This window comes from Nerophis lumbriciformis, linkage group LG02 (genome assembly GCF_033978685.3).
Source record: "Nerophis lumbriciformis linkage group LG02, RoL_Nlum_v2.1, whole genome shotgun sequence".
NCBI classification, from domain to species: domain Eukaryota; kingdom Metazoa; phylum Chordata; class Actinopteri; order Syngnathiformes; family Syngnathidae; genus Nerophis; species Nerophis lumbriciformis.
Genome location: NC_084549.2, coordinates 61,755,001 through 61,777,500, shown reverse-complemented (window position 1 = coordinate 61,777,500; position 22,500 = coordinate 61,755,001). Strand labels below are relative to the sequence as shown.

At 41.5% G+C, this 22,500-nt stretch overlaps 1 protein-coding gene across 1 annotated transcript in view; it reads right to left on the bottom strand.

The window, feature by feature from the left end:
- LOC133610069 (homeobox protein Meis1) overlaps positions 1-22,500 on the bottom strand; it is a 227,423-nt gene that overhangs the window by 94,602 nt on the left and 110,321 nt on the right. The window contains exon 8 of the mRNA XM_061966131.1: positions 11,194-11,339. Within this exon, the coding sequence (XP_061822115.1) occupies positions 11,194-11,339 (146 nt within the window). The remainder of the gene's footprint in view (positions 1-11,193; positions 11,340-22,500) is intronic.

Below are 22,500 nucleotides of genomic sequence, written 5' to 3'. Positions count from 1 at the left end.
TAGAGCCAAAACTGAACACACTGACAGCAAGCTCCTCTCCCAATCACGTGAGCTTTAGGGGATTCTCATTTTACCTTGTTATCCAGTACAAAAACAAACAAAGATGGGCATGTCTAGACATGTGAGGTCAATTCAGTATAGAGTTGGTGACTTGCAGAGTGCACATCTCCAATTTGCATCATGCAAAAATGAAAAAAAGAGAGAAGTTCTGGATAATATTTTTGGTGAAAATGAGGGAGAGGACACATGAGGAGGAAGACAATGTGGAGTATCAACCAGAAGACACAGACACATATGATGAGTCTGATGAGGAGGTCATACCAAAGACTATAAAAATGGGAGCCATTACCTCCCTGCTTGGCACTCAGTATCAAGGGTTGGAGTTGGGGGTTAAATCACCAAAAATGATTCCCGGGCGCAGCCACCGCTGCTGCCCACTGCTCCCCTCACCTCCCAGGGAGTGAACAAGGGTGATGGGTCAAATGCAGAGGACATATTTCGCCACACCTGGCGTGTGTGTGACAATCATTGGCACTTTAACTTAACTTTATGCCATCATGACGAAATTACAAAGTTAAATGATGCAGACACCTTTGTTACTGGATACTTTCTAATACGCTTCTGCCTTGGAGACTTTGTATGTGTAACATGCAACTATAATTATTTTATACAGAAACATTGTTCAACTAATGACACTCGGCTCGTGTGCTCAGCTGTTGTGTAGCAGCTAGCTCCAAGTGGCCTCCAGCCGGGCATGTTTACCTTTCGCAAATGTGTTTATTGGAGGACATTTAGCTATTAACTGGCTGTCCAGCTATGCACAAGTAAACACGCTTGTACCAAGGATTTTACAAGCCAACATAATCCGACTTGTTTTACTGATATTGGAACGATATCGGCGACCAATATGAAATCGGGACGCCCCTGATTATCATTAGTAACTTGCAAAGAGCAGTGGCATTAGTTATTCTCGACTGTGCTTGTGCAGGGAGCGAAAAAAAATGAATGATGCCGCTTTTCACAGCGGTTTCGGCTCCAGGCACGCTCGGAACAGGGGGTACATGCGTGTACACATGTGCGTAAATTAGCCTTTAATTGTATTAACGGCGGATTATGCCTTGCAGTTGGATTTAATTTTTTTTTTCTTTCTTAAATACGCTCTGTTGGTGCATTTTATGGGTTTGAAAAGGGAGAAACGAGGAGGCGGTGGTGGCGATGGAGGGGGTTTTTACGGGTTGGCTCTTTTTTTTTACGAGCTGCCATTGCGGCTGCCTCTCGTTACGCCGCCTGTGTGTACAAATAGAAAAGGGAGGCGAGCCAGGAGTGGGAGTGTTAGCGATAATGTGTACGAGATCGCGTCCCAGGCCGCCAGCTAATACGCTAACACACCCCACGCCGCCATCGATGCCACCCCCCCACCCCTATCCTGTGAGGAGGCAGGCAGCCATGAAGTGGCGGTGGAGGGTTTGAATTCCATCCAATTACTCCATCACATAATATCACAGTTTGCCTTTACATAGGGGAGCGGAGGGCAGAGCGCTTGCAGGGAGCGTTGGGGGGATTGGAGGCCGGCACTTTCCTTTACTCCTCATTTATTGTTAAATAAAAACAAGAAATGACCCACTGGCTGACAGGGAGCAGGTTGCACCATTAAAGCTGCAGTCCAATGAGCTACCAGGACAGGCACGTAACGGCGCTCCAGGTTTTGGTAGGCCTAGGCAATAAAATTGTTTTATCGACATACCGTGTTTAGAAGAAAAATATATTTTTTCCATATATTAGCCGCAGGTATATACGTTGTGAAAGGAGTTGTTTGCACGGAATGTAAATGTTTATTTACAAATTAATTGTTTCTAAACGGTGTTCTGTAACAGGGCAGTAAAACGGCTGATCAAACAAAACAGAAGTCATCGTCACGGACCCACTAGCTGCGCAAACTAGCTCTCCAATCAGCTAAACGGACTCAATAACTCGTGTTGGTGAATTTACTGAGGAATTTGTGGAACTGGAATAATATAAAGAGAATGGCTTTTTATGTATTAATACTAACACATCCACTTGTAAATGTTAAAATTAAAGTTAAAGTACCACTGATAGTCACACACACACTAGGTGTGGAGAAATTACGCTCTGCATTTGACCCATCCCCATGTTCACCCCCTGGGAGGTGAGGGGAGCAGTGAGCAATAGTGGTGGCCACGCTCGGGAATCATTTTGGTGATTTAACCCCCAATTCCAACCCTTGATGCTGAGTGCCAAGCAGGGAGGTAATGGGTCCCATTTGTATAGTCTTTGGTATGACTCGGTGGTATAGCTCAATTGGTAGAGCGGCCTTGCCAGCAACTTCAGGGTTTCAGGTTCGATCCCCGCCTCCGCCATCCTAGTCACTGCCGTTGTATCCTTGGGCAAGACACTTTACCCACCTGCTCCCAGTGCCACCCACACTGGTTTAAATGTAACTTAGATATTGGGTTTCACAATGTAAAGCGCTATATAAATATAATTCACTTCACTTCACACTTCGGCCAGGGTTTGACCTACCGATCTCAGGGCGGACACTCTAACCACAAGGCCACTGAGCAGGTGTGTCTTATGTCTTAGCATATTCGCTAATGCTAACGACGCTAGCTTGATTACATTACGAAAACATGTATAAAAATACTCCTACAAACATTACACATGGGACGGTTTAGTAAGTATAAAGAGTTGTAGTTATATTGTAAAATGAATAATAATAGTAACAATAATAATAATAATGGATTAGATTTATATAGCACTTTTCTATCAACTAGATACTCAAAGCGCTCACATTCACTCTACATTCACACTTCGGTGGTGGTAAGCTACATTGGTAGTCACAGCTGCCCTGGGGTAGACTGACGGAAGAGACTACCACCTATCATTCATTCACCAATGTGGGCGGCACGGGGGGGAAAAGGGGCAAATTATCCATAAATTAGCCGCTTGGTTTAAAACGTAGGAGAAAAAAAAGTAGCGGCTTGTTGTCTGGAATTTCCAGTATTCCCGTTTTTTTTGTTGCAAACGATTTAAAAAAAACAAAAAAAAAACGTGTTCTGAATTATCTCTGTCATTTGTATTTATTGGTTTCTTTAAAAAGTAGGGGAATAAAACCCTAAATAATTTTTTTTTGTGAAAAAAAAAAAATCGGGAGATTTTATTTTTTTAGGGCGCATCGCCCAGGCCCAGGTTGTGCTTGTTTACATTTCCAAGAAGTAGCTTGATTACATTACGAAAACATGTATAAAAACACTCCTACAAACATTACACATGGGACGGTTTAGTAAGTATAAAGAGTTGTAGTCATATTGTAAAATGAATAATAATAGTAAAAATAATAATAATAATGGTTTCAATTTTAATAGCGCTTTTCTATCAACTAGATACTCAAAACGCTCACATTCACTCTACATTCACACATTGGTGGTGGTAAGCTTCATTTGTAGCCACAGCTGCCCTGGGGTAGACTGACGGAAGAAACTACCACCTATCATTACTTCACCAGTGTGGGCGGCACGGGGGGCAAATTATCCATAAATTAGGCGCTTGGTTTAAAACTTGGGAAAAAAAAGTAGCGGCTTGTAGTCTGGAATTTACAGTATTTCCGTTTTTTTGTTGCAGACGATTTAAAAAAAAACAAAAAAAACTATGTTCTGAATTATCTCTGCCATTTGTATTTATTGGTTTCTTTAAAAAGTAGGGGAATAAAACCCTAAATGACATTTTTTTGTGGGGAAAAAAAATCGTGAGATTTTATTTTTTAGGTCGTATCGCCCAGGCCCAGGTTGTGGTTGTTTACATTTCCAAGAAGCAGATTGATTACATTACGAAAACATGTATAAAAACACTCCTACAAACATTACACATGGGACGGTTTAGTAAGTATAAAGAGTTGTAGTTATATTGTAAAATGAATAATAATAGTAACAATAATAATAATAATGGATTAGATTTATATAGCGCTTTTCTATCAACTAGATACTCCAAGCGCTCACATTCACACATCGGTGGTGGTAAGCTACATTTGTAGCCACAGCTGCCCTGAGGTAGACTGACGGAAGAGACTACCACCTATCATGCATTCACCAGTGTGAGCGGCACGGGGGGCAAATTATCCATAAATTAGCCGCTTGGATTAAAACGTAGGAGAAAAAAAAGTAGCGGTTTGTAGTCTGGAATTTACAGTATTTCCGTTTTTTTTGTTGCAGACGATTTAAAAACAAACAAACAAAAAAAAAAAACCTGTGTTCTGAATTATCTCTGTCATTTGTATTTATTGGTTTCTTTAAAAAATAGGGGAACAAAACCCGAAATGAATTTTTTTTGTGAAAAAAAAATCTGAGATTTAATTTTTTAGGCCGTATCGCCCAGGCCCAGGTTGTGCTTGTTTACATTTCCAAGAAGCAGCTTGATTACATTACGAAAACATGTATAAAAACACTCCTACAAACATTACACATGGGACGGTTTAGTAAGTATAAAGAGTTGTAGTTATATTGTAAAATGAATAATAATAGTAACAATAATAATAATAATAATGGATTAGATTTATATAGCGCTTTTCTATCAACTAGATACTCAAAGCACATTACAACATTCGTAAAACACGGAAAGAAAAAAAAGCTTGCACATGTTTGACTGGAAAAAAAAAATCTCACTTTCCCTGCTAGTAAAATGGCTTCAAGAACCAACAACACAAGTGCCACCTACCACCTACCATAGTTGGCACCAGCTTCATCTCACCACCCACCTTCCCCCTTATCTCAGACACAATGGTGACTCCCCTGAGGGTCTAAATGTGAGGGAGGGGGATAACAAAACAAAAAAAAATACACCGAGGTGGGTCTTTATGTATGCTCCATTCTGTTTTTTTTGCTGCATCATCTCCACTTTTTATGTTTGTGTTAAATTTTTAAACACCCTCGAAAGACACTGGAGGGTCTGTCCTGAAGGCGGGACGTGCAGCGAGCATCAAAAACCCCAAAGCACGGCCATCAAAATGACGCTGATGCGGTAGAAAAAGAGGTGCGCGGTAAAGATGCCGATTGCTCGAGTTCTAAAGAGATGGGACGTTCGCGAACGAACCGAGTCTTTTGAACGGCTCTTCTATGTGAACACTGAGAATTGATTTTCAGTAGGACGTGGACAATTGCCTACGCTACCCGGATGGTAACTGTCCCAGACAATGAGTCAAAGTTCAATGAATCTTATAATCCGGTGCGCCCTATGGTCCGGAAAATACTGGGGTAAAAAAGGGGGGAAAGTAGCGGCTTATGGTCCGGAATTAGTTTTTTAACGTGTAAAAATAATTCAAGTTAAAAGTTAATCCAAATGCTGCTAAGTTTCATTGAACTTTGTCTCATTGTTGGCTAAGCGGTGTGGAATCTGAATTGAAGAATTAGCTAATAGCTAATGCGTTAACATACACTACTTCCGGTTTGAAGGTCAATATGTAAAAAAAAAACGTTTTAAAAAGTATGCTTTTGCTCGCTACTGATTGAATGACAGAAAGTGGCTGTTGTGGTTTTACGACAGAATGTCATTAAAAAATAATCAAATCATGCTTTACCAAAGTGTAATAGCGTCTTCCTCCACACACACACACACACACACACACACACACACACACACACACACACACACACACACACACACACACACACACACACACACACACTTGACATGTTATTAGTGTAACCCTCATCATACACAGTAGTGTAAACACACTCCAATTGGTGTACCGTATTTTTCGGACTATAAGTCGCACCGGAGTATAAGTCGCACCGGCCGAAAATGCATAATAAAGAAGGAACAAAACATATATAAGTCGCACTGGAGTATAAGTCGCATTTTTTGGGGAAGTTTATTTGATAAAAGCCAACACCAAGAATAGACATTTGAAAGGCAATTTAAAATAAATAAAGAATAGTGAACAACAGGCTGAATAAGTGTACGTTATATGAGGCATAAATAACCAACTGAGAACGTGCCTGGTATGTTAACGTAACATATTATGGTAAGAGCAGTGACGTGGAGTCAGGTGCCATCATGGAAAGAAAAACATTTAAAAAAAAAAAAATAATAATTAAATTGTTATATGTATCCAGTGATTATACTATAAAGTTATTTTCCATTTAACTTCACCAGTTTTAGATTATTTTTATTCAAAATCGCTGAATTGTCACATTTGCCGTTCAAATACTGAGAAGAGCAGGGCCGGCCCGTGGCATAGGTCGTATAGGCAAATGCTAAGGGCGCCGTCCATCAGGGGGCGCCACGCCAGTGCCACAAATGTTGGAGAAAAAAAAAAAGAAAGAAAGTTGGTACTATTATTTCTAAATACAAAAAATAATCCCACGTTAATTAAAATGCAAAGTAAAGCCTATTTAATAGAAATATTATTTGTTACAACATTACGCCCCCCTCTCCCTTACTGTATCATGACTCTTTTTGGACGTCACCACATCAAAAAATCAACACAAGATGTCAAAACAGCCAAAACTGTCAGGTGCCCAAGGAAGAAAAAAGAGAAAAGAAGAGGAGTAGAAACGAGAAAAGACAGAGGTAGCAGGTAGGTAACGTTAGCCTACATTAAATTATTTGTCTGTTACAGAATGTGATAGTAACCTGGCTTGTTAGCATTAAGCTAATGTTACATGATTCGGCAATTGCTAATCAATAAATAGCTAGTTCTGTTTTAACGTCGGGTTAATATTGTGGAGGGGGCTAAATTGTTATGGAAAATAATAATGTAACGTTAGGTAATTACTGTACTCCCACCTTACATTCCTCAGGTATTAGATCTTTTAAGCAGGTGTTTTTTGTTTACATTGTTATTGCCTTCTGGTTAGCTAATGTTTGCCCTGCAGGTAATAATCACTTGTCCACCCCTTTATATATTAGGTATAGTTGTAAGTAAATAAAAAAAAAAAGTCAAAGATAAAGCTATTCGGTTTCTTGTGAGGGGGGGGGGGGGGGGGGGGGGGGATGGGGGGGTGGGGGGGGGGGGGGCGTTTGCCACCTAAAATCTTGCCTAGGGCGCCAGATTGGTTAGGGCCGGGCCTGGAGAAGAGGCACGTCACTCAGTTGTGCCTCAACATGGATTGCGCAATGACTCGGCTAACTGCTGGCCTGCTGTGCAGTGAGACCGTATTGCTATATGAATTATATTATACATTTCCATAGTTTAGTTAGCTGAGGTATATAATGTACAGTGTATTTTGTCAACAACTGTATGTGTGTAACGTATTTCTTGTGCTGAGCAATCATAAAACGGCTGCGAAGACGCACTGTGTGAGGCTCGCAGTAATCCCGCCTCATGGTGGTAGAGGGCGCTAGTGATCCCAGGGATCATTCTTGCGACTACTCGGCTGCAGAATAAGTGACAACAAGCTACAGTTAGCAGCGATCGTTTATTTTTTCCTCTCGCCTGGACTTTCAACATGGAGGATTACATATCTAAAATAAAACAGTTTTCTAAACTGGACTTTCAATCCAAGCAGGAGGTAATAATTAAAAGGAAGATCTCCATCGAGACAGAGAGACTTTTAAAACTGAAGAAAGATAAGGAAGACTTCTGTAAACAAGTTATCGTTGCTTTTATTCAGAAGGAGCGGTGCATGGACTTCATTTATAAGTAAAGGTAAGACAATAATAAAGTTTTTTTTATTAAATGTGCTTTTTTGTGTGCTACAGTTTGTATGTGTAAAGAATGCTGGTATGAGCTTTTAAACATAACCCGTTAACTGCTGCCAATCAAATGGTGAATAAGATACTCTTTAGGGTTCATATGTTTGTAAATCTGACTGTGATGAAGTCAGTGCCTCACCAGCCATCAACCTCACCGCACGTCACTGGGTAAGAGTCATTCAAATAACTATAACATATAGAACATGCTATACGTTTACCAAACAATCTGTCACTCCTAATCGCTAAATCCCATGAAATCTTATACGTCTAGTCTCTTACGCGAATGAGCTACATAATATTATTTGATATTTTACGGTAATGTGTTAATAATTTCACACATAAGTCGCTCCTGAGTATAAGTCGCACCCCCGGCCAAACTATGAACAAAACTGCGACTTATAGTCCGAAAAATACGGTACTTACAGTTTCACTTTGTCAACATGACTCCTGCACGCTGCTGTGAAATGCTAATGCTAAAGCGCTAGCCCACGGTGTGAGCGTGACATTTGGGGTTGGGTGAGTTCAAATGTGAGTGTAAAGTTCAAGGCATTAAGTAAACAAAAGGAGAAGAAGAAGAGGAGAGAGTAAGTGCCCGAGTCTGATCTTGTGGTTCTTCGCTGGAATCACAAGCCGCTTCTCGCCTCCGATGAATAATGACATATTTGTTTTTAAGAAACTCCGTCAAAGTGTCTCCACAACCCCGACTATGGCCAGCAGGCACGCCTCACTTGGAGCAGATGACATGGTGTGTGTGTGTGTGTGTGTGTGTGTGTGTATGTGTGTGTGTGTGTGTGTGTGTGTGTGTGTGTGTGTGTGTGTGTGTGTATGTGTGTGTAACAGAGTGAAATGCAGCATGGAGGCTCCAAGAAGAAGATGAAGAAGACAAGGACAAAGAAGAAGAAGAAAAATAAGTCGGAAAAATGAAATTTGGCCTGCTAACCTGATCTGTGTTCGTAGCTAAAGAGCATGTAGTTTAAGGGTACGTAACTAAAGCCTACGTAGCTGAAGTGTTCGTAGCTACAGCGTACGTGGCTAAAGTGTACAAAGCAAAATTGTTTGTCGCGAAAGAGTTCGTTGCTACAACGTTCGTCGCTAAAGCGTTCGCGTGCGAAGCGGAAGCGCACAAGGCTAAAACGTACAAAAGCGAAAGTCGCTAAAACGTACGGATCGAAAGCGCACCTACCTAAAGTGAACGTAGCCAATACGTTCATCACTAAAGTGTACGAAGCGAAAGAGTACAAAGCTAAAGCGTTGGTAGTGAAAGCGTTTGTCGCTGAAGCGTTCGCAACTGAAGTGGATGTCGCTACAGCGTACGTAGCTTAATGTGTACGAAGCAAAATTGTTTGTAGCGAAAGAGTTCGTTGCTACAACGTTCGGCGCGAAAGCCTTCGTGTACGAAGCGAAAGCGTACAAAGCTAAAACGTACGAAGCGACAGCGTACTTACCCAAAGTGTTCGTAGCTAAAGTGTACATAGCCAATGCGTTCGTCACTAAAGTGTATGTCACGACAGCGTACGACGCGAAAGAGTACAAATATAAAGTGTTGGTAGCGAAAGCGTATGTTGCTTAAGCGTGCGTAGTGAAAGCGTTTGTCCCTGAAGCGTTCACAACTAAAGTGTATGGCGGTATAGCGTACGTCGCGAAAGGGTTTGCCGCTAAAGTCTTTTGTAGCTAAAGCTTTCATAGCTAAAGTGTTTGTTGCTAAAGCGCCGTAGCTAACGTGTTGTTGCTAAAGCGGTCGTAGTTAAAGCGGTTGTAGTTAAAGCGGTCGCAGCTAAAGCGTTGTAGCTAAAAGGGTCGTAGCTAAAGCGTCGTAGCTAAAAGGATTGTAGCTAAAGCGTTCGTAGCTAAAGCGATCGTAGTTAAAAGGGTCGTATTTAAAGTGGTAGAAGCTAAAGCTGTCGAAGTTAAAACGGTCGTAGTTAAAGCGGTCGTAGCTAAAGCGGTCGTAGTTAAAGCGGTCGTCGCTAAAGCAGTCGTAGTTAAAAGGGTCGTATTTAAAGCGGTAGAAGCTAAAGCGGTCGTAGTTAAAGCGGTCGTTGTTAAAGCGGTCGTTGTTAAAGCGGTCGTTGTTAAAGCGGTCGTTGTTAAAGCGGTCGTTGTTAAAGCGGTTGTAGCTAAAACGGTCGTAGCTAATCGGATCGTAGTTAAAAGGGTCGTATTTAAAGTGGTAGAAGCTAAAGCTGTCGAAGTTAAAACGGCCGTAGTTAAAGCGGTCGTAGCTAAAGCGGTCGTAGTTAAAGCGGTCGTAGCTAAAGCAGTCGTAGTTAAAAGGGTCGTATTTAAAGCGGTAGAAGCTAAAGCGGTTGTAGTTAAAGCGGTCATAGTTAAAGCGGTCGTTGTTAAAGCGGTCGTTGTTAAAGCGGTCGTTGTTAAAGCGGTCGTAGTTAAAGCGGTCGTAGTTAAAGCGGTCGTAGTTCAAGCGGTTGTAGTTAAAGCGGTCGTAGTTAAAGCGGTCATAGCTAAAGCGATCGTAGTTAAAAGGGTCGTATCTAAAGTGGTAGAAGCTAAAGCTGTCGAAGTTAAAACGGTCGTAGTTAAAGCGGTCGTAGCTAAAGCGGTCGTAGTTAAAGCGGTCGTAGTTAAAGCGGTCGTAGCTAAAGCGGTCGTAGTTAAAAGGGTCATATTTAAAGCGGTAGAAGCTAAAGCTGTCGAAGCTAAAGCGGTCGTAATTAAAGCAGTCATAGTTAAAGCGGTCGCAGCTAAAGCGTTGTAGCTAAAAGGGTCGTAGCTAAAGTGGTCATAGTTAAAGGGGTCGTAGCTAAAGCGGTCGCAGCTAGAGCAAAGCAGTCGTAGCTAAAAGGGTTGTATTTAAAGCGGTAGAAGCTAAAGCGTTTTAGCTAAAAGGGTCGTAGCTAAAGCGGTCGTAGTTAAAGGGGTTGTAGTTAAAGGGGTCGTAGTTAAAGGGGTTGTAGTTAAAGGGGTCGTAGTTAAAGGGGTTGTAGTTAAAGGGGTTGTAGTTAAAGCGGTCGCAGCTAGAGCAAAGCAGTCGTAGCTAAAAGGGTCGTATTTAAAGCGGTAGAAGCTAAAGCGTTTTAGCTAAAAGGGTCGTAGCTAAAGCGGTCGTAGTTAAAGGGGTTGTAGTTAAAGGGGTCGTAGTTAAAGGGGTTGTAGTTAAAGGGGTCGTAGTTAAAGGGGTCGTAGTTAAAGGGGTCGCAGCTAAAGCGGTCGCAGCTAAAGCGGTCGCAGCTAAAGCATCGTAGCTTAAGTGGCCGTTGCTAAAATGGTTGTCGCTAAAGCGGTTGTCGCTAAAGCGGTCATCGCTAAAGCGGTCGTCGCTAAAGCGGTCATTGCTAAAGCGATTGTCCCTAAAGCGGTCGTAGCTAAAGCGGTCGTAGCTAAAGCGGTGGTAGTTAAAGCGTTCGTAGTTAAAGCGTACGTCACGGAAGTGTTTGTCCCTAAAGAGTTGTTCAGTAAAGAAGAGTTTGTCGCTAAAGTGTTGTTGGCTAAAGCGTAGGCAGTCAAAGATTGTGTGCGAGGACTCACCGTTAGATGCTGGAAGAGCCAAGCTCTCATGATGTTGGTGGCCACCTTGGGGAAGATGCCCCTCTTCTTGTTGCGCTTCTTCTCCTTATCCGGGTCGTCGTCGTCGCCCGTGCTCGGAGACGCCACACTGTTGTCCAGCCCGTCGCCTGCCAGGACGCCACAGAAGGGAGGAAATGCAAAAGATGAGACGCCTTTTTTGTTTACTCGCCGCTCCAAGGGAATAAATGCGATTTGAGGGGGAATTGTGCGGGGCTTTTGTACGCCCACACAACAATGGGAGAAAGTGAATGGCGGGGGGGGGGGGAAACGGCACCTTATGAAGGCATTGATTTTTAATACTTTTATAAATATCCCTTTCAACAAGAAGACGGCGGCAGGAGGAGACGCACAAAGGACGTGTAAGGTCGCATTTCCCACGCAGAATTGAAAACGACGGAGGGATTTAGTCTTTATTATCCCGAGGAGTTATTGAAGCCCCCGTTTGACTCGGGGTGGGAAGAGGAACACGGCGCTACAAAAGGACGGGGCGCTAACAAAGCTCGCTGCTTTTCATAACAATGGCGACCTGTTGGGCTGGGATAAGGCGCCGTATCGAGGCCACCTCACCTGAAGGGGAGGCGGCTTAGGGGCTTTGACGCCAAGACGCCACGGCCTATATCTGCCTAATTGTCGCCGGCGAAGTGCTGGGGAAGCGGTAAACAAGCGCGAACCGATAAGTGACTCCATCGGCGCTGGGAGTGTCGGCGGTTACTTATTGATCGGGCACAAAGCACTTCTAAAGCCGCTCCGCCAGGCGACACCCCGCTAAACCCCCTCGATTCATTGATAATTAATAGGGATGTTGGCGCTAATCCGCTTGGAGATGACTTTTTTCCAGCCCCGCCACATCAATGGAATAATCAGCGGCCTAAAACCCGGGCCTTTGCTCCCCATTACCTCGGGCAAAAGAATTCCTGAAAGCATGCCTGCGGGGCACCTGAATTATAGACGCCATTAGCACAGAGCGCCTCGCCAAGATCCATACGCAACAGCGCCCGCTCACCACAACGCCGACAGACGCACGTAGCGAGGGGCTTTCTAATGACGCTTTTGGGTTGTTGGTTTTTCTGACATGGACTTGTTTCTTCAGCATTGTCCACACGTTTAAGTCAGGACTTTGGGAAGGCCATTCTAAAACCTCAATTCTAGCCTGATTTAGCCATTCTTTTACCACTTTTGACGTGTGTTTGGGGTCATTGTCCTGTTGGAACACCCAACTGCGCCCAAGACCCAACCCTGATGATTTTTAGGTTGTCCTGAAGTATTTGGAGGTAATCCTCCCATTTACCAGTTCCATTGGCAGCAAAACAGGCCCAGAGCACAATACTACCACCACCATGCTTGACGGTAGGCATGGTGTTCCTGGGATTAAAGGCCTCACCTTTTCTCCTCCAAACATATTGCTGGGTAAAGTGACCACAGAACTTTCCTGCAGAAGGTCTTATCTTTGTCCATGTGGTGTCGGATGAAACAAAACTTTAATTTTTTACGAGGGATGTCCGATAATATCGAATGCTTTAAAATGTAATATCGGAAATTATCGGTATCAGTTTCAAAAAGTAAAATGTATGATTTTTTAAAACGCCGCTGTGTACACGGACGTAGGGAGAAGTACAGAGCGCCAAAAAAAAACCTTAAAGGCACTGCCTTTGCGTGCCGGCCCAGTCACATAATATCTACGGCTTTTCACACACACAAGTGAATGCAATCGCATACTTGGTCAACGGCCATACAGGTCACACTGAGGGTGGCCGTATAAACAACTTTAACACTGTTACAAATATGCGCCACACTGTGAACCCACACCAAATAAGAATGACAAACACATTTCGGGAGAACATCCGCATCGTAACACATCATAAACACAACAGAACAAATACCCAGAATCCCTTGCAGCACTGACTCCCCCCCCCCCCCCCCCCCCACATACACACGCACACACACACACACACCTCAACCCCGCCCACCTCAACCTCCTCATGCTCTCTCAGGGAGAGCATATCCCAAATTCCAAGCTGCTGTTTTGAGGCATGTTAAAAAAAAATAATGCACTTTGTGACTTCAATAATAAATATGGCAGTGCCATGTTGGCATTTTTTTCCATAACTTGAGTTGATTTATTTTGGAAAACCTTGTTACATTGTTTAATGCGTCCAGCGGGACATCACAACAAAATTAGGCATAATAATGTGTTGATTCCAGGACTGATATCGGAATCGGTTGATATCGGAATCAGTGATTAAGAGTTGGACAACATCGGAAAATCGGATATCGGCAAAAAAGCCATTATCGGACATCTCTACTTTATACATTAAGTAGCACCTCAGAATAAACTTGGCTCTCTGCCATAATAACCAACATTAAAATACGGTAGCGTAGTAGGCCTAAGTATTCATTAAAAACAAGGCAGAGGTTTCGTTTAACAAGCAGATTTAATAATTTTGGCCACTGTAACATTACGCACAGTGCGGAAATATGACCATCCATCCATTCATCTTCTTCCGCTTATCTGAGGTCGGGTCGCGGGGGCAGCAGCCTAAGCAGGGAAGCCCAGACTTTCTTCTCCCCAGCCACTTCGTCTAGCTCTTCCCGGGGGATCCCGAGGCGTTCCCAACGTGTCCTGGGTCTTCCCCGTGGCCTCCTACCGGTGCCCTAAACACCTCCCTAGGGAGGCGTTCGGGTGGCATCCTGACCAGATGCCCGAACCACCTCATCTGGCTCCTCTCGATGTGGAGGAGCAGCATATATGACCATATCACACCAATTCTCAAATCCCTTCACTGGCTTCCTGTTCCACTCAGGATTGAATACAAAGTGCCTCCATGGAAATTTCCCCCTCAACCTCAAAGAACTACTCACCCCCAAATCCTCCACACGACGCCTCCGCTCCGGACAGGCTAACCTCCTCCAAGCTCCGAGGACAAAGCTACGAACAATGGGAGCTTTCTGCTCCGCCGCTCCCAGTCTGTGGAACGCTCTCCCTGACCACCTGAGGGCACCACAGACTGTGGATGCGTTTAAAAGAGGCTTACTTTTTTTTTTTTTTTAGATATATGCATACTAGTTCTAGCTATTAGGCTGTTCTAGTTTTTATTAGGGACCGCAATGTCCCTTTGGGACAGAGGACCTTATTGTAATTGTACGGTTTTATTTATTATTATTCCGCCGCCTCTTTGAGCTGTAATTTGACCCTCTTAACATGCTTCAAAACTCACCATATTTGACACACACATCAGGACTGGGGAAAATTGCATCTAATAAAAAAAACAACCCCCAAAACTCAAAATTGCGCTCTACCGCCCCCTAGGAAAAAACACAGACAAAATTGCTTGTAACTTCCGGTAGGAATGTCGTAGAGACATGAAACAAAAACCTCTATGTAGGTCTGACTTAGACCTAGACATTGACATCCTTCAGCAAAAATCAACAGGAAGTTGGCAATTCCCCCTTCAAAACAAAAGTTTAGTAAAAACAGTCACTTTTGCCTCTTTGAGCTGTAATTTGACCCCCTTAACATGCTTCAAAACTCACCAAACTGGACACACGCATCAGGACTGGCAAAAATTGCGATCTTATAAAAAACCCCAACCCCAAAACTCAAAATTGCGCTCTAGTGCCCCTAGGAAGAAAACATAGACACAACTGCTCCTAGGAAGAAAACTCAGACAAAACTGCCTGTAACTTCCAGTAGGAATGTCTTATAGAGACATTAAACAAAAACCTCTATGTAGGTCTCACTTAGACCTACATTTCATATATTGACAACCCCCAGCAAAAATCAACAGGAAGTTTGCAATTCCCCCTTCAAAACAAAAGTTTTGTAAAAACCGGTCACCTTTTTTCAAACATTATCTCCTCTGAGCGCGTTTGTCGTGTCAGCTTCAAACTAGCACAGGAGAGAGATTGAACCCTTCTGATTAAAAGTTGACTAAAGAGTTTTAATTACTGCTCCGGTTTGGATTTTATGTGCCGTCAAAGTCGGTCCCGTCCATCGCTGCTTGCAGCTTTAATTTTTACTTATTTTTATTATCTTTTTTTTTTTTTTTTTTTTTTTTTTTTTTTAAATATTTGAGGTTGTTTACTCAATGTAAAGTGCTTTTTACAAATACAATCTATAATTTTAATTAATTAATAATTAATTAATTAATTAATTAATTAATTAGTTTGAACAGTAACACTGTGTTTGAAAATGGGAAAAGAAAAAACCTGTATTTTAATAAGGTGATTATTTGGCGTACCACAGTTCAATCACTGCTGATCTAAATGATGTATACATGTTTTCATTTTAAACCTGGAAAAGTACAGTGAGTAGGCTGGCCAAGTCATGTCTTAATGTGTATTTAAATACATATAAATGCGTGGAACAATTGCAGGGTAAGATAAACAATATAATAAAAAAGGTTTAATCGACTAATATATAACACAACCCCCTGCAGTAAATCTGCAGTACTATGGGGGAGTGTCTTAAAGGCACAAAAATAAGTGTTACGCCAGGTTTGTTGTGCCGCTGGAAAAACAATCCGTCAACGAAACAATGTAACACAATGCTCAATTTTTCCAACTTCAATTCCCGCAGTGAGACCAAAAAAAAAAAAAAAAAAGTCTGGCAAAGCTGCAGCTTGCAGATCCAACACAATTATATAAACACACAGCTGGTTTCTGCATTCAAAGATTTGACTCGGGAAATGGTTCCAACAACTTTGATTACATGGAACTCAAACTATACGGTTATCGTGTCATGAAGAAATAGAGAAAAGCGGCACAGAAATAGCACATAGTTGCTCTAAAAATGAGGAAGTTTAAGATTGGGTTAAGGAATAACATAGTTGAGTTAATTCACTGTGTTTAAACACCTGAAACGTCCGATAAACACTGAATTGATTAACGTGGACCCTGACTTAAAAAAAAAAAGTATTCCGTTGTTACCATTTAGTGGTCAATTATACGGAATATGTACTGTACTGTGCAATCTACTAATAAAAGTCTCAATCAATCAATCAATCAAACTCTAGCAATGCTAGCAAAAGAGCTAATCTCTTCTTGCTAGCTTAGCAGTCAGATAACCGTTGTCTCCATTTTAAAACCTTTTAAGAGTCATTACTTAAAAATATTGAAAAACTGAACACACAGAATTCCTCTGACATTCCAAAATAACAGAAATGCTTTTAAAAAAAAAATGCGCTAGCTCGATGCTAATTTGGTTGCGCAGTATAAACACGAATAATTAGCACTAGCGATTTTAACACCTCCAAATTTGGCAATCACAACTATGACTAAGATACACATCACAATCAAACAGCTGACGTGTAATAAATTAGACACTTACTTTGTAGGACACAACAAAATATAGGGCCGACTGACCTGACTACGGCAACTCAAATAGGACAAACTGATTGGAAAAAGTCAGGAAAGTCACTTGTAGCCATTTCAAAGCAGTTTAAGGTCCCAATAACAACTGTGCAAACAATTGTTCGTAAGTATAAAGTGCATGGCACAGTTTTGTCACTGCCACGATCAGGAAGAAATCGCAAGCTATCACCTGCTGCTGAGAGAAAATTGGTCAGGATGATCAAAAGTCAACTGACAACCACCAAAAAGCAGGTCTGCAATGAATTGGAAGCTGCTGGAACACAGGTGTCAGTATCCACAGCCAAGCGTGTTTTGCATCGCCATGGACTGAGAGGCTACCATGCAAGAAGGAAGCCCTTGCTCCAGAAGTGACACCTTAAAGCTTGTCTAAAGTTTTCTGCTGATCACATAGACAAAGATAAGTTCTGTGGTCAGATGAAACAAAAATGTCGCTGTTTGGCCCAATACCCATGTTTGGGGGAGAAAATGTGAGGCCGAGGTAGTATTATGCTCTGGGCCTGTTTTGCTGCCAATGGAACTGGTGCTTTACAGAGAGTAAATGGGACAATGAAAAAGGAGGATTACCTCCAAATTCTTCAGGACAACCTAAAATCATCAGCCCGGAGGTTGGGTCTTGGGCGCAGTTGGGTGTTCCAACAGGACACACGTCAAAAGTGGTAAAGAAATGGCTAAATCAGGCTAGAATTAAAGGGGAACATTATCACCAGACCTATGTAAGCGTCAATATATACCTTGATGTTGCAGAAAAAGACCATATATTTTTTTAACCGATTTCCGAACTCTAAATGGGTGAATTTTGGCGAATTAAACGCCTTTCTAATATTCGCTCTCGGAGCGATGACGTCACAACGTGACGTCCCATCGGGAAGCAATCCGCCATTTTCTCAAACACCGAGTCAAATCAGCTGTGTTATTTTCTGTTTTTTCGACTGTTTTCCGTACCTTGGAGACATCATGCCTCGTCGGTGTGTTGTCGGAGGGTGTAACAACACGAACAGGGACGGATTCAAGTTGCACCAGTGGCCCAAAGATGCGAAAGTGGCAAGAAATTGGACGTTTGTTCCGCACACTTTACCGACGAAAGCTATGCTACGACAGAGATGGCAAGAATGTGTGGATATCCTGCGACACTCAAAGCAGATGCATTTCCAACGATAAAGTCAAAGAAATCTGCCGCCAGACCCCCATTGAATCTGCCGGAGTGTGTGAGCAATTCAGGGACAAAGGACCTCGGTAGCACGGCAAGCAATGGCGGCAGTTTGTTCCCGCAGATGAGCGAGCTATCGACCCTAGCTTCCCTGGCCTGCTGACATCAACTCCAAAACTGGACAGATCAGCTTTCAGGAAAAGAGCGCGGATGAGGGTATGTCTACAGAATATATTAATTGATGAAAACTGGGCTGTCTGCACTCTCAAAGTGCATGTTGTTGCCAAATGTATTTCACATGCTGTAAACCTAGTTCATAGTTGTTAGTTTCCTTTAATGCCAAACAAACACATACCAATCGTTGGTTAGAAGGCGATCGCCGAATTCGTCCTCGCTTTCTCCCGTGTCGCTGGCTGTCGTGTCGTTTTTGTCGGTTTCGCTTGCATACGGTTCAAACCGATATGGCTCAATAGCTTCAGTTTCTTCTTCAATTTTGTTTTCGCTACCTGCCTCCACACTACAACCATCCGTTTCAATACATGCGTAATCTGTTGAATCGCTTAAGCCGCTGAAATCCGAGTCTGAATCCGAGCTAATGTCGCTATAGCTTGCTGTTCTTTCCGCCATGTTTGTGTTGGCTTCACTATGTGACGTCACAGGAAAATGGACGGGTGGTTAAAATCAAGCACTTTGAAGCTTTTTTTTTAGGAATATTGCGTGACGGGTAAAATTTTGAAAAAAACTTCGAAAAATATAATAAGCCACTGGGAACTGATTTTTAATGGTTTTAACCATTCTGAAATTGTGATAATGTTCCCCTTTAAGGTTTTAGAATGGCCTTCCCAAAGTCCTGACTTAAATGTGTGGACAATGCTGAAGAAACAAGTCCACGTCAGAAAACCAACACATTGAGCTAAACTGCACCAATTTTGTCAAGAGGTGTGGTCAAAAATTCAAGCAGAAGCTTGCCAGAAGCTTGTGGATGACTCCCAAAAGCGCCTTATTGCAGTGAAACTTGCCAAGGGACATGTAACCAAATATTAACATTGCTGTATGTATACTTTTGACCCGGCAGATTTGGTCACATTTTCAGTAGACCCATAATAAATTCATAAAAGAACCAAAATTCATGAATGTTTTTTGTGACCAACAAGTATGTGCTCCAATCACTCTATCGCCAAAACACAAGCTATTAGTTGTCTATTATCAAACTATTGATTGAAACGTCACACGATGAGGTCGTCATTTGTTTTCTTATCAGTTTAACATTCTAGTGATCGGCCTTTTACTTCCTTAACAAATAATCAATCACGGCTCCCAATTAACCGACGAATCAGCCGAATTCTCCCATGCCACATTATTGGCCCCACCCCCCTCTCTCCCTGTAGCCGTTTTCTGTGCGTCCGGCGGCTGGAAAGGCGGGCCGGGGCCCCGGCTCAGGCCTTGTAATCTAAGAGCAGATTTTCATTGGAAGCAAATGCTTTCAATCCGCCGTAAAGACCGGCTCATGTTCAGCAAAGCCTACAATAACAAACCCAGGGGCTCGTCCCGTGCGAGTTGGGAAAACAGAAGCAAATGGCTCGCCGCCGCCACTGAGCCGGGCGAGGGAGGGAGGAAGCGAGGGATCAGGAGAAGTATGGCAAGGGGAGGGAAACATGTAAACAAAGAGGGGGAAATATGTCAAAGTGACCAGATGATCGCAAGATGCTTGCGACACATTGATACCATTTGTACATTAAAGATGCTAAAACCAGTCAATTTATGTTAAGTCAGGGGTTCTTAACCTTTTTGACCTCGGGGATCACCTTCTTCACTACCGAGGGGCCCGGGGCCCACTCAAATATTAATCCTACTCTTGATTTGTATCTTATTCAATATTGATATCTGACCTACTTAACAGTTCACAACCTTGTCAAATGAGATGAAAGCATGTGGTGATTAAAAAGATTATCATCGAGGCTTAGGTCAGGCTAATTACAAAAATAAATATTAATTTGTTTACTCAAACTGATGAAAAACACAAATAAATGCTTAAATAATAAATACCGTATTTTTCGGACTATAAGTCGCGGTTTTTTTCATAGTTTGGCCGGACTTATATATGTTTTTTTCCTTCTTTATTATGCATTTTCGGCAGGTACGACTTATACTCCGAAAAACACGGTAGTTATACAATTACATAAGATAAGCCGCTACTTTTTGCCCTAAAATATGAACCCTAATAAAACAATGTTTTCCCGCAAATGCCCATAATGTTTGTGTTCAATAGTTTGCATTAAACCCGAGCAAAAGATTGAACAGGTGTGGTATTGTTTGTGCTATGGCGCCATCATATGACGAGTTTGCTCGGTAGGTCGAAAATGTTCTTCCTGTTTTAATGCCGTAAACAGGAAATAAGCATCCATGGTGTTTTCGCTCGAAAGGATTCTTCATTCATCACTCGTAGCAACGTTTGTAAGTTTTACAATGCAACTAAAACAATTCATACTTACTAAACCGTCACGTGTGTGAGGTCTGTAGGACTGTTTTCATGCATATTTGTACATATTATTGTAATGTAATCAAGCCAGCATCATAAGCATTAGCCAGTATGCTAACACGTTCGCAAGTGTGTGTGTTAGTATTATTAACGTACAATGGCATTCTGTTTGTATTGTTTCAGTTTTTGTAAACACACTAAAACGTCCACGTGGAGTTATAGAGTCTGTTTAGCTGATTGGACAGCAAGCTTACAACATTGAAACAACATACTTCTGACGATGTTTAATCAATGTTGGGTTCTGACGTTGATTTGAACATTGAATTTTGGTAATTTCCCAACCAATATTCTACAACACAAATACAACATTGAAACAACATGCTTTGTGACAACGTTTAATCAATGTTGGGTTCTGACGATCTGACTTTAAAGTTTTAGTTATTTCCCAACCAATATTTTACAACACAAATACAACGTTGAAACAACATGCTTTCTGACAACATTTAATCAATGTCAAGTTCTGACGTTGATTTGACCATTGAATTTGGGTCATTTCCCAACCAATATCTTCCAACACAAATACAACATTAAAACAACATACTTTTTGACGACGTTTAATCAATGTTGGGTTCTGACATTGATCTGACTATTGAATTTTGGTCATTTCCCAACCAATATTCTACACCACAAATGCAACGTTGAAACAACATACTTTTTGACGACGTTTAATCAATGTTGGGTTCTGACGATCTGACTATTGAATTTTGGTCATTTCCCAACCAATATCTTCCAACACAAATACAACATTGAAGCAACATACTTTTTGACGACGTTTAATCAATGATGGGTTCTGACGTTGTCTTCAACATTGAATTGTGGTCATTTCCCAACCAATATTTAACAACACAAATACATTGAAACAACATACTTTTTGACAACGCTTAATCAATGTTGGGTTCTGACGTTGATTTCAACATTGAATTTTGGTAATTTCCCAACCAATATTTGACAACACAAATACATTGAAACAACATGCTTTTGACAACGTTTAATCAATGTTGGGTTCTGATCATCTCACTTTTGAGTTTTTGTATTTTCCCAACCTATATTCTACAACACAAATACAACATTGAAACAACATGCTTTGTGACAACGTTTAATCAATGTTGGGTTCTGACGATCTGACTTTAAAGTTTTAGTAATTTCCCAACCAATATTTTACAACACAAATACAACGTTGAAACAACATGCTTTCTGACAACATTTAATCAATGTCAAGTTCTGACGTTGATTTGACCATTGAATTTGGGTCATTTCCCAACCAATATCTTCCAACACAAATACAACATTAAAACAACATACTTTTTGACGACGTTTAATCAATGTTGGGTTCTGACATTGATCTGACTATTGAATTTTGGTCATTTCCCAACCAATATTCTACACCACAAATGCAACGTTGAAACAACATACTTTTTGACGACGTTTAATCAATGTTGGGTTCTGACGATCTGACTATTGAATTTTGGTCATTTCCCAACCAATATCTTCCAACACAAATACAACATTGAAGCAACATACTTTTTGACGACGTTTAATCAATGATGGGTTCTGACGTTGTCTTCAACATTGAATTGTGGTCATTTCCCAACCAATATTTAACAACACAAATACATTGAAACAACATACTTTTTGACAACGCTTAATCAATGTTGGGTTCTGACGTTGATTTCAACATTGAATTTTGGTAATTTCCCAACCAATATTTGACAACACAAATACATTGAAACAACATGCTTTTGACAACGTTTAATCAATGTTGGGTTCTGATCATCTCACTTTTGAGTTTTTGTATTTTCCCAACCTATATTTTACAACACAAATACAACATTGAAACAACATGCTTTTTGACAACGTTTAAACAACGATGGGTTCTGACGTCGATTTGAACACTGAATTTCGGTCATTTCCCAACCAATATCTACCAACACAAATACAACATTAAAACAACATACTTTTTGACGACGTTTAATCAATGTCGGGTTCTGACATTGATTTGACCATTGAAATTTGGTCATTTCCCAACCAACAACGTGGATCCAACGTTAGACATCAACGTTGTCTCAATTTACAAATACAACTATTTTGCAACGTTATGCAGAAGTCAGTTTAAAAAAAAACAACTTATGTATAATCAACGTTGTATCAACGTCTTGTGCCTGCTGGGGTACATATAACAATTCAATAGACTTATGATAGTACTTATAGTCGT